Source organism: Empidonax traillii, unplaced genomic scaffold, assembly GCF_003031625.1.
Source record: "Empidonax traillii isolate 1590-97213 ecotype Southwest subspecies unplaced genomic scaffold, ASM303162v1 scaffold398:size1781980, whole genome shotgun sequence".
In the NCBI taxonomy this organism is placed as follows: Eukaryota; Metazoa; Chordata; class Aves; order Passeriformes; family Tyrannidae; genus Empidonax; species Empidonax traillii.
In genome coordinates, this window is record NW_020955591.1 from 1,538,129 (window position 1) to 1,550,772 (window position 12,644).

Consider the following 12,644-nt stretch of genomic DNA (forward strand, 5'->3'; position numbering starts at 1 on the left):
TTCCCAATTATTTTGCATTAATTATTTTTAATGTTAAACACCCAGTTAAGCTTGTTAGAAGCATCACTGTTTTTACAGCCCATATAGATTCTTCTGCTTTCCTTTACTGTTTCTAAGTGGAGACTGGGAACAATTAATCTATTCCAGTTAAAGCCTAATTATTTTGCCAGTTGCATGGCCCCATGTTCTTTTCTGAAACACATCAAGTACAATCACTTCTGCCATCCTATTCAATCAAAGCCTTAAGTTGCACAGATTTTGTGAAATGGCCTGGGCTTCAACAGCTTGGGAGCTGATTCACTGAGGCATCTGCTGTAACACTGGCAGAACTGTCACCATTTTTCTAGCCCGAATCATTTGTCTTTGTCATTTAGAAATAATCTGCAGGGTATAATGTGGTCTTAGGGAAGCACGGAGCCTGTTATTGCTCAATAATAGAATTTCGTGAGGTCTTAACAACATCTTTGAGCTCTTATGACACATTTGACAGTGCATGTGTGGATGTATATCTCTAATGGCCCATGGAACAAGGACAGAGAGATATTGTAAACCCTTGCTATGCATTGAAAGGCTGATAAAATAAACCAGCCAGCTACAACTGACTGCTGGAGCCTGCTGCTGGCTAGCAGGGACCAACCCCCAGGACACACAGCAGTGGGACATGTCTTATCTGTGGTTGCCAAGACCCACACTTCATATATACCGACCCCACACAAAGGCTCCAGGGCTATTTCCACCTAGACACGCACTTTCACATATCCCTTTCCCTGCAATCCAGGACAACTGGTAATGGGGCACCGAACCCCAAAAAGGATGCCAAAAGAAAGATGTGCATCATGTACATGGTCAGAATGATGGCCTCAGTGCTCCTCCAGGCTCACGGCTGGGTCTGGCCAACACATGGTGTGAAAGCCCCCCCCGACCAAGCCTTCCCAAAGAGTTGGGCTGGGAGAGCACAGTCCTGCTATTGCCCAGCGAGGTCATTCACAGAGACAGTACTGGAGGTGCATCAGGAGGGATGCAAAAGGATCCCTCTGGGACCAAGGAAGAGACCAGGACCAGAATGGGGAAAAAAGGCAAGAATGGCATGAGCCCTAGGGATGATTAGAGGGAATAGGTATCAGAGGGAGTACTACTTTCTTTTTGGTTCAAGGGCACATCTCTATTCTTTTAAGAGCTGTCCCGCGTGGCAGGAACAGCTGGCACAGCTGGCCCCACAGTCACCGCCCTGGGAATGGGTCTCCCATTTCCAGATCACCACTCCCTCAGTGCTATTGTTCACAGGTGCCCAGTGGTATAGCCTGCTGGGTGCTTTAAGAATAAAAGCATGTGTCCAGAAAAATCTATGTATTTTACTGGTTAGGTGGTTTGTGGTGTCCTTGGGGACTGGTACAGGTCCAAGCAAGGGCAGGGAGTCAAAACTCACTTCCTAGCAGGCAGAATCTGTCCCTCTTCTACTGTGCCAAGGCTGTGGGAGGATTCAGGCCATGTAAGCTGGGGGGTGCCCAGATCAGGGGTTTGGTTCAGCCTCTTGCAAAGTTTCAGAGCCTGGTTCTGCTCTCCTGTTGTGTGCATGTCTGTGTACCAGGAAGCATGTGGATTAATTCAGTGTTGGTTGGGTCCAAGGCTGTCACTTCAGGGCTTTTCCCTAAGCTGATGGGTGCCTAAGGGATTGGGTCCTGGTCCATAGCTGAGCTCAAGAGTCTTCTGGGTCTGCCTTGCTCTTTTTTAAATACGATGCAGTGGGAGTGAAAGTCTTTGTGCTATCATGCTGCTCCGTGCTACAGCTAATTAAAGTCATTGTGAAGGGTTTTGTAGTAATTGCAGATATTGTAAAATTTAGTTTTGTGGAATAATTGGTAATGTAAGCCTGAAACAAGTTATCCTTAAGATGTTTTAGTTGGCATTTCTCAGTATGAGCAGCCTTTACAAAGAAGGCTTTTGTGTGTGAAGCGGGACCAGAATTAATGGCAGCATTTAGTCGTGCCTAAAGGGGTGTTTGCTGTGGCAGGTGGCAGGGCGGTGTAATTGATGATGCCTACATTCTGCGTGCTGCAGGAGGCTCCAGCAGCCACTAACTGCTCTACCTGATGAATGCCAGCTAAAGAGAGTGAAAGCCCAGTGCCAAGTCTATCCAGGGCTGATATATTCACATTTAAAATGAACGTGGACCTTTCAGTCTCTAGGTCAAAGTGGGTCAGGCTCTGTTTGCTCCTACGCACTTAATATGCATTCTGGAGTTCTCAGGCAGCCTCAAATTTTCCAGTAGAATGCTGTGGCTATAAATTGCAATGTGAGGAAAATCCTAATGGAGATGTGCAGCTACCCATCTACAGGCTGGGCTGAGCTCCCTGCAGTGAGGGCTGCAGCCGGCTCTTGTCAATCTGCTCTGGAGTGCTGCAATGCCCAGCAAAACAAGGCGAGCTCAAGGGCCAGCACTGTGGTGCCTCGGGTGCCAAGTGGCACAGGGGGATACCTAATGGGCACATAAGCAGCTTGGGTGCCTAAGTCCCTGATTTAAATCAGATTTAGGTGCCAAACATTCCCTGATGCATTTGAAAATCCCACTCAACACCTCTCTGAACACTCAAGCGAGTAAAGACTATTGAAAAATCTGGTCCTTAGACACCAATACAGCTGGTGTGTCTGGAATTAACAGTTTAAAAAGAAGTGCTGGCTCATGGCTAAATGGAATAGACATCTGGGAAGAGCAAATATTGAAGACATTATGAAGAATCGAATAAGAATGTAATTCAAGGCTGATATTTCCACCAGTAAGTTTTTTTGGTCAACAGATGCAATTTCTGAGCTCATCTATCAATAATAAATTAGGTACTAATAACATTGGAGGATCCCACTTTCCAGCTATTGACTCTGGGACTCTGTTGGGGTCTTCTCTGCTATTCCATGGTACATGAGCTGAGTATTCCCATTCTGTTTTAATAATCACAGCATGACAGAGGTGATGAACACACGAGAACCGGTGATGGAGGAATTCACACTCAGCCAGACTCCTGAGGAAGAAGGAGGCCCTTCAAGCCAGGTAACTTTAGCAGAACTGGAAAGTACCCCAAGCTGCTTATCAAAAGCAATTTAATGCAACCAGTAACTGTCATACAGGTAGATGTCGAACTCTAGAGCACAGCTGCCAGAAAAACAAACCCTGAAATACATGTTTGATCTTACTTAGGTTTTATTATTAAAAGGTAGGAGTTTGGCAAGAGTGTTTTATCAGGTCTGCATGGCACAGTGACAGCGATGCCTGGATGCAGGCAAAGAGGCTGTTTGTCACCAAGAGTTCGGATTTGAGCAACTGCTGTGCAATGAAGACATCCAGCCAGTACTGTGCCACAGCTTTTATACAGCATCCTTGTAATCAGCTGAGTTTCCTCAGGCTCAGAGGGAGCTCCCTTTTTAGGACAGAGACCATTTGAAATGACTGTGTAATTCACATAAATGGCTGTGGCATCATAGCAGCAGCACTGGTCAGGGCCATTTGCTGGCAGGTGCAAGAGCATTTTGTGTCCCCAGGCAGTCTCAGACACTCACTCATGTACCTGCTCGTGGTGCTCATTCCAGCAGGATGGATCATGATGTCCCAAGCCCCTCCTGTGACAGCCCCCATGTCCTAGTTTGCACTCACGATGTGCTCATTATTCTCTGTCACTACCAGGGACAAACCACTTAAATGTGTCCTGGTTGGACCTGAGTTGCTCCTCAACACAAGGTGTAACATTGAAAGCAGACTCAGAAAGCTACTCTTGGAGCAGCCTATTGCAGGTGACAATCATGCATTTGGAAGCCAAGGAAGTCACAGCTGAAATTTTGCAAATTCCTCTTGGATCACTTGTGCATGCAATGAAAGCCTTTGTTCAATTAAAGAGTGTACCGTAGACTTTCCCATGCCTCAGCAACCGCACAGGAAAAATGCTGCTCCCTTAAGGAGCACATTTTCAATATTGTCTTTCCTCTTTTTCACCAAGTTCCAAGTTTTCAGTGTTGTGTTAGTGTATGCTGCCCAAACTCTGTCCCAGCCCTGGCTTCATCTATGTGTTCAAGAGCTGTTCTGTGGTGTCCCTGATCATATGCTCCAGAGTTTTTCCCCCAGCTCTTTTACCTTTCACCTCTGGAAGAAGGTGTTACCCTCCACACTTTAGTGATGGCCACCCAAGGCAAAAAAAGTCAAATAGAAATGAGATGTGGTGCAAAGTCAGTGACTCAGTAGGAAAAGCAGGTTTCTTCCAGCAACTTCCAAGCACTTTGTCCAGGAGACCAGTCCTTCTTTTCCTGCAGTCTCCTGCCCACTCGTCATACACTCCAGCTTCCGCAGAAAAACACAGTGAGGCCCGACAGGCAGCTCTGCTTCCTGCCAGTCCTGACTCATTGCTGGAGGGACATGGTAAATACTGGGCTCTGCTGGAAAAAAACATTATGTGATTGGTGAGAGGAAAGACCATATGAGGATGACACAAACGAAAATAGTCAGGCTGAGGCCACGCAGGTGCATTTCCTAAATTTTGTTGCAGCCATAGTAATTGGCTCTCAGCACATTTTTAGATCTTTCTGTTTCATTTCCTCGAGCTTCAGAAAGCAGATGAAAAAAGCAGAATTTTTGTTGTATTGGATCTCCCATCCAAAGGTTACCAGCAAGCTTGGGGGTGGGGTGGCTGTCATGCAGCCCTCTGCCAGGGGAAGAGGTCACTGTCATCTGCCTGTGAAGCCATGGGAGGAAATTCAGCAATTTGCCCATAATTTTATGGTTATTCTCTGCCAGCTGAGCTGTGAGGCTCAGGGACCTGGGCTCTGTGGTTCTGCAGAGGAGTGCACTGCTCCCAAGGGGCATCTCTGGTCCTGTCCTGGCCGAGGAGATCTTACTTTGTCTCATATTTGGAAATAGCAGGATTGTATTAGACACTTATTAAAAATTCCTCCCAGTTGAGACAGCTGCCATGGAAATGTCTTTCCAACAGGTCTGGAGGAGTGTGTGTAATGGGAAGCTGGGAGGAACTTTTTTGATAGGCAGCATAAGCGACATTGCTTGGTCAGGACGAGTTACACCCTGTGAGTGCAGCTCAGGGAGGCATCAGAAAGGTTCACCTTCAGTGATTCACTTGGTCTAGTTGTACTGAAGGGCCCTTCTCACAAAAAAAACTTCTCCCTAATTGTATCTCACTTTGCAACACTAACAGTAATACACAACATTTCTCACTCTTGTATAGATTTGCAAAAAGTCATGAATCCTTACAACACTACCATGGGGAGTGAGGGCATGAGGGTCAGGATTATGGTCCTTCCCCATCTCCAGAAGTCAGACAGACATCGCAGCAATATTAAAACTGTGCTTGCTTCTTCCTAGAAGTACAGCCCTTCCCAAGGGCTTGCCTCCCCATGCCAGCTCTGGTGCTAAGTGGGACAGCTAAACCCCAGGCTTTTGGAGAGTGCAGCTGCTGAGATAAAAGAAGGTTTCTAAAACCATGGAGCAAACACCTCCAGTGGGTTATGACATCCCCAGATCCCTGTCAGTGTCCTGGGGGATGTGCCCACTCCTGTGGTGGTTAGGGAATATCTGCATGTTTCTGCCTGTGCTCACAGCAGGAGCTGTGCTGAGACTGGCTACATAACCAGCAGTGTTTGGTCTAACCAGAGACCCAGATGCAGTGGTGAACATGTTGCAGATGTGTGGGGAGGCTCCCACCAGCACACAGCAAACCTGTGGCAGCGTCTGAAGTTAAACTGGGATTGTTCTTGCTTTCAACTGCTAGTTCGATCCCCTAGCGTGCATCTTGATGTTACTGTTACAAATAAAATAAATAAAATTAGAGTAAAACTTAGCTAGCACTGAGAGATGTGCGGCTTGTTAGCTAAGGTGTACAGACGTTTGAGAATCCAGGAGGTAAGGTTTCAAGGAAGGAACAGCAATTTCTTGTAGTAATGTCCTGGAGGAGCTGGAATGATTTTTCTTCAAAAAACCCCAGAAGAAATGCAATTCAAAACAAAGTATCCTGAGAGATTTAAGTGATCCAGTGATGTTGAAAACAGGAAAGCACTTTTACTTTTTACAATATCCTTCACTAAAAAGACCTAGTTCAGCTTCAAGCTCTAACCATGGTGTAGTGTTTGACCTGCAGCTTCAATGTGACAAATGAAAATAAATAGCTGACACCATCCTCTGTGTAAAAACCATCTCTGGGGCTCCCTGTTTTGCATGAACGCATCATAAAATACAGTGTTTCACATTACAGAAAATAGCTTTACAGAATGGTGGCTCCTTGATAAACTGTCAGTGCAAGAAAACATGAATGTCATATCAAAGTGAAAGGAGAGCAGCCAGAAGGGCTGCAGCAACCATTTAGATTGGCATTATAGAAATGACTTCCGTGTCCTAAAAACCCGTCAGGACTGAAACATGAGTGTTTGGCAGCATAACAAATTTTGTCTCCTAAGTCTCCATTTTTACTACTCACATCGGATCACACAAGGCAATTGTCTGCTCGACACAGTGACAAGCAAAGTGTTTTCTTTGGTTAGGAAGGGACAGAATGTACAGGGGAGAGTGTGCTGAGATCTATAGCCCCTCTGCATCCATGCTTGTCCAGCAAGGACCTGGGTTCAGCTGCTTTTGAAATGCTCCCTGTGAAGGACTGTTTCCCTGCACCAGTTTGAAGAGGATTTTTTAAGGGACGTGTGAGTGCATGTCAAATGTAGCAAGGATGTACTCTACTTGCTCTGAATATGCATCCCTGGGCAAGGCTCTGATGTACATGTCCCTAAATATCTCCCCAGGCCTTCCCAGACTCACGTGAGAAGTACCCCAAGCTGTCCAAAAGACTGCCTTCAATCGTGGTGGAGCCAACTGAGTCCGGGGAGGTGGAGAGCGGGGAGCTGCGCTGGCCTCCTGAGGACCTGAAATCAGCAGAGGATAAGGGTCTGCACGGTGACCAAAGAGTCTGTGTCCAGCAGCAGCAGCAGCAGATGGATCTGGAAGGTCTGAATGAGTAATTTTCATCCTTGTTCCCCATAGGAAAATAACTGTTTCAGATCATGCTGTGCACTGAAGTTAACAGTGAACCAAAGAATTGTAGGTATTTGAAGATGCCCAGAAATACCTGGACTGGAGAAGGAGTCCTGTGGAGTGAAAATTTCCTTGTAACTTTTAAACATGGTGTTTTTGTCTACCTCAGCCACTCTCGTGGCCAATAGACAGTTAGTTCACTGCATGTTAGCAGATCATGCTCAGAAACAGAAATCCTGGTCAATAGCTTGTATCTACCTCCCTGTCTCCTATCCTAGAAGCAAAGTATTTAACAGTTGCACATTTTCAAAGCATTGTGATGTCTCAGGAGTGTGTTAGTGCATCAGGAACTCATAAACATGTAGCTATGACTAGCAGTGTCACTGTGGGGTAAATATGGCTAAAGATAAGAGTTCGTTGGACTGTAGCTTGCACAGGGAGTGCTCCAGGGTGGAACCGATCTATTTGTTTCCCTTTTTTCTTTTCATCTCAGCCACTATCCTTTTCTCTTAAAAAGTGACCCGGTTTCCATTTCAGTGTACCAGCATTTGCTACTCAAATGCCCAGACACAGCAGCCAGGAGATGGGGTGCAAGATGCACCTTCACTTCCCTTCAAAGGGGTAATGACAAATGGTCTTGAAGTGTAAAATCACCTGCAATTCCAGTTGGCAGTTCTGGATGGTGACAACCATCTCAAGTAGAAATATGAGCCAAATCTGTTTCTGACCTCCAGGTTGCATATTGTGGAGTCTGTGTTGTTTTTGTGCCTTGATGTTAGACTCTAATGACAGTTTGAGCAGATTTCAGACAGCAGGTAGCCTTCCTGTGGCAGTGGTTGTCCATAGGGATCACTTCACCTCACTAATATCTGACCTGAGGTCTCAAGTTTTCTGTAAAGTCAGACTGTGATGCACTCAGAGTTCCCTACTCCAGGTTTAACTCTTGGTTTGTAAGCAGAGAAAAATGCTTGTGTCAGGTCTAATCATCCTAATGGATCAACTGCTGGGTGGAGCCGGGAATCTAACAAACGTTGGACACATCTGAGGAAATAAATACTGACGAGCCATTTCTTTGCAGATACTTTAGCACATGCAGCTCAAGAAGTGGAAGACACTACAGATACCCTGGAAAGTAGAACTGAAGAGCATGAATAGGAACTCCATGGCCTCAGAAATGAAACTTCATTGTGAATGTTGTTGGAAAGCTAACACACTCTGAAGACATGTCAAAGTAATCTGTATTTAAATCTGCAAGGGTTTTATTTAGTTAGTACTTGGTAAGAAGCGTCTGGGCTTTAGAACTGTTCTTTTAACATTTTGATTTTCAGGCTGGGATTCATATTATTTGTTTAATTTTCCCTTGGGAAGTGTTAGGAAATATGAGACTGTCAAGGAAAAGATGCTCCTCATTTCAATTAGTGCATTTCATTGGTTTTACCTTTTTCAAGAAAGGCTGCTTTCAGGTATCAACAACAGGATAAAGGTGTTGCGTTTCTACAGGAAGGATGTCTTAAATCTAAAACTTTTTTTTTTTTTTTTTTTTTTTTTTTTTAGCCATTTAAAACTAGCACTGTGATATTATGGACAATAGATGTAATATAATGTCACCAGTTGATTTTGTAACTTTTGTATAGAGACGCAAGGGCAAGGTTTGCCTCCTGGCTGCTGCCCCAGGGCAGCCCAGAGCAGTTCTCTCCTTTTGGCTAACCTGTGCAAATTTGGATGAACCAGCCTTTCCTTAGCCGCCTTTTTAGTAAGGCTGATGCCTTTTGGAAGCGCTTTCTCGCTGTACATTGATGAAACGATGAGCTAGTCGCTGGTGTTCGTGGAGTGGGGCTGTCTGGGGTGGGCTTGGTTGGGTGGATCGTGCTGTTCGTGCACGCTTCAGGCCAGGTGGGGTGCACTTCCCTCCCTTAAAGCCAATGAGATGGCTCCTGCTCCCCCCAGGGCTGGCTTTGTCCCACCTTGTGAATAGAAATTGTTGTGACATCTCTTCTTTGGTATGTTTGGTGTATAACCCGAGTGCAGAGATGCAGCTGTTCCTCCCTTGGCCCAAGCTGGGCAGTGGTGGGGGGTAGGTGGCAGGAGCTCCACAGCACATCCCAAGCCTGTTCTTCATTTTGTCTGGCTTCAGGTTTCCCCCTGTGCCACCTGCAGTAAGAGGGAGTGGAGGAGAGCTGTGGTGGTGGGACAAACACCTGCCTCCCTCCTGCCCGGGTGGCACTGCTGGCAGGAGCGCATGTGCCAAGGGGTGCCCTCACAGGCCCCCTCAGCTTGGGATGCGTAGTCACCTCCTGGAGCCCAGAGCTCACGGTGGGACAAGCTGTCTCTGGACACCTCTGGCCTCCAGTGGATTTTCCTAGGGAATTTGGGGGTCATTTTGACAGGGGTGAACCCCTTGCTGCATGGGGATGTCCAAGAGATTCCCTCCCACTGTCCCAGGAGAAGCATCTATCTCAGCTCAAAACCCTTTGGATGGTGCTGGTGGGGGTAGAGAATGTGTGTACTCAGAGGGATTTAACTGTGTCAGTGACGAGTGTCCTGTAAGCTGTGAAGTTGGCTTTCTCCGTCTCTGCAGGGCTGGATGGGGTCTGCACTTCCAATTAATGTTGCATCCAGAAGAAGCCGCTTGCTGTAGATGGAAGGAAATAACAGGATTCCTTCCAGCATTAACTCCTAAGTTGACTTCCAAGTGCTTTCTTTTCTCCAGTAATAATTTCCTCTAACTGCAACTTTTAATTGTGTGATGGTCAATAAAATTTACTGACCAGATGTATTAATAAGTTTATACCTTCTTAGCAACCAAATTTAATATATTTACTCACAAAGAATTCTGTGCAATGAATGTTTAATACAAAGGGAAGAGACTATTTTACTTCAAAGCAACATTAATTTATGTACAAATCTATAGCTCATTCTTTGGGGTGTTTTGGATCTAGGACCCTTTTTATAAGCAGTGTAGTACAGTATAATGTGATACTTAAGTTAAACTTTGCTCTCTCAACCTATATAACAATCTGTTTTGCCTTCTTGATGTAGACTTTCTTGCCCACACTGTCACAGAATTATTTTGTCAGTGAGTGGGATTCTGGTCAGAGCACTGAATTTCACCAGAGTACCTGAAGGTTTCAAGAGCACCTCCTAAATCTGGCTGCTGTCACCCCCTTCACTGGTGACAGTTTTCTGACAAAGCCACCAAAACAAGAACAAGCTCAAGCTCCCTGCTGGGGTAACACTGGAGCAGTGAGGGGAGGTCCCCAGCTCAGACCCAGTATGGGCAGGAGAAGAGCCATGCTGGCAAGGTGGCCAGGCTGATGGGAGGTGTTATTTAAATGCTGCTTTTGAATCGACTGTCAAGAAGTTTTACAAAGCTCTGGGGAGAAAACAACAGCGGTGACGACATATTTTTAGCTCTGTGATTTCCTTCCAATCTGCATCTGCCCAGCTCCGTGAGGAATGACGTTAGACGTATCACTTAATTTGCTTTTTGCTTTATAAAAGGAAAAACAGTTGTTTGAAACACTTCCCCCAATTTTATGTGCTCTCTATCTGCTTTCAGACGCTCCCTCCCTTCCTGCTCTGGATGGCCCTTATCCTATTTCCACCTGAGGTCAATGGCACTTCCCTAAATAAGTTTTCCAAAGAAACAACAAAATTCTACTTACACCCTGAAAAAACACCATGCAAGCAGCACTACTTTTTTTAATCCTTGTATGTAAAGCTACAGCCCATATAGATATCCCAGATTTCCTTTTTCTAGCCTGATTACTCCTCTCTTTCCTTTTCCCTCTTTTGCAGTACTCCCCCCTGAATTATTTTACCTGAAGCAAGTGGTTGCTTCAAACTAAAGCTTTGTCCTAAAGCTGTGTGGCCTCAGTTTAACACCCATGCAAAGCCAAACTCCTCCTCCCATTTTTATTTTTCTCAACATGGGCCAGAGGCCCTAAAACAGGAGAGCAAGATAGAGAGAAAATTGTTTTCTACAAACAAGCCCTATTTATTGAACTTGCAGGTCTATGAATGTCCACTTACTTTGTCTGTGTGCAAGTGTTGTCTCTCTAATAAACTCAATAGTTGTTTTGTATTTTTTTCTGGATTAAAAGCTTTGTAGAAACTAAAAAGAAAAAAAAAGACATTCAGTCATATTTTTCTAGTCTAGCTTGTAGAATATTTCATGTAGTGCAGAAAGGAAGTTTTATGGAGTAAGACATTGTTGGATTTTGCTCTATTTCAGTTCTTTCTAATTTTGTAAAATGCCACCTGTACATAATACTCGACTAATGTATGTCCTGTAGATGTATTACACCATTTAGCCTATTAAATGCCTATACTGGACCGATTGGGAGAAGTGGTTGTATCCACAGTGTCTTGGTTTAAAAATGCAAAGGGTTATTTGTGGTGGGGTGTGTCCTACCACCACTACAGGGAATGAAGCCCACTCTAAGCTTGCCTTTGTCCTGTGGCATGTGAAAAATACTCACCCAGGCCCTCCAACCTCATGCTCCTACACAGATAAATTCAGATTTACACCAATGGCAGTTGCCATCAACCATCTCTTTCCTTTGTGCCCTTCCAAGACCAGGCAGCTCAACACCTCTTGCTTTCCTTTCAGGATTTCCTCTCTGCCCTGCTCACCCTGGTGGTACTCTGCCTTGCTGTGCTAGCAGCAAGCCAGCTGGCTCATCTTCATTCACCTTTTAATGCAATGCACATTTTTAACATTTTCTGGAAAGGCTATTGTGGAGCCCAGCAGGAACTCACATTACTGGAAACCTATACCCTGTGCAAAGGGAGCAGGGTCATGTGGCAGAGAAGATAAGAGGCAGAGATAGCCTGCTGCTGAACAACTGATTTTTTTCCCCAAATGTCAAGTTACCAAAAAGCGAAAGATCAGATAACTGGAGGGTGAGGCTGCAGCTTACTTACCCAGTTCAAAAGCAGCTGCTGCTCGGTGAGATGGGTAAGTCAGCATGGCAAAAGACATTGCTTGGGGTCAAAGCCAGTTCCCTGCCACTGTGGGGCTGTGCCTGATGGGCAGTGGTGGCATGGCAAGGGAAACTGGCTGTATCCCAGGCTGGAGGCAGCGAGCCCAGCTTTGGCACCGTGGCGCTTGCAAACCTGATGCTCAATGTCACTCAGTACTGGAGTTTCCACGCACCGTGCATGGAAAATGTCCTGTCCAGGCATACATTACTCTTGAGGGTGGGATGACAAAGGGACTGACACTGCCTGCTCCTCATCTCTGTAGGAACTGTCCCTTCCCCCTGTGATTTTATTGTGTGGTCTATGGTGTTCGGCCACGTAAGGGTGCAACAGGTGCTACCTGATGGCTCCAGAGGATGCAGTTTCAACTGGTGCCTATTTTATGTTGCTGCGAGATCTGTGCTGAGTCCATGATGTTCTCTCTCCCTGAGTCAGAAGGCAGGGGCAGTTTATCTGTAATTAATTAAATAGAATGAGCATAGGGAGTTTATCTGCAATTAATTAAATAGGATGAGTGTGGGAACACTGTTGTCTTACTCCTAACATTTGTATTTTAAACTTATATTCACTGGCTCCTCAGGTTATTCCATTGACATGAGACATTTTCATTTATTTTTAATCAGACATCTGCTTAGTAATTTTTCTTGTA

At 45.4% G+C, this 12,644-nt stretch overlaps 1 protein-coding gene across 1 annotated transcript; it reads left to right on the top strand.

The window, feature by feature from the left end:
• Nucleotides 1-2,924: 2,924 nt before the first annotated feature.
• On the top strand, nt 2,925-11,360 carry LBHD2 (LBH domain containing 2). The gene is made up of 3 exons (XM_027893594.1): nt 2,925-3,043; nt 6,784-6,985; nt 8,091-11,360. Exons 1-3 carry the CDS (start codon nt 2,954-2,956, stop codon nt 8,165-8,167), a joined length of 369 nt encoding a protein of 122 aa, XP_027749395.1. The 5' UTR covers nt 2,925-2,953; the 3' UTR covers nt 8,168-11,360.
• Nucleotides 11,361-12,644: the final 1,284 nt, after the last annotated feature.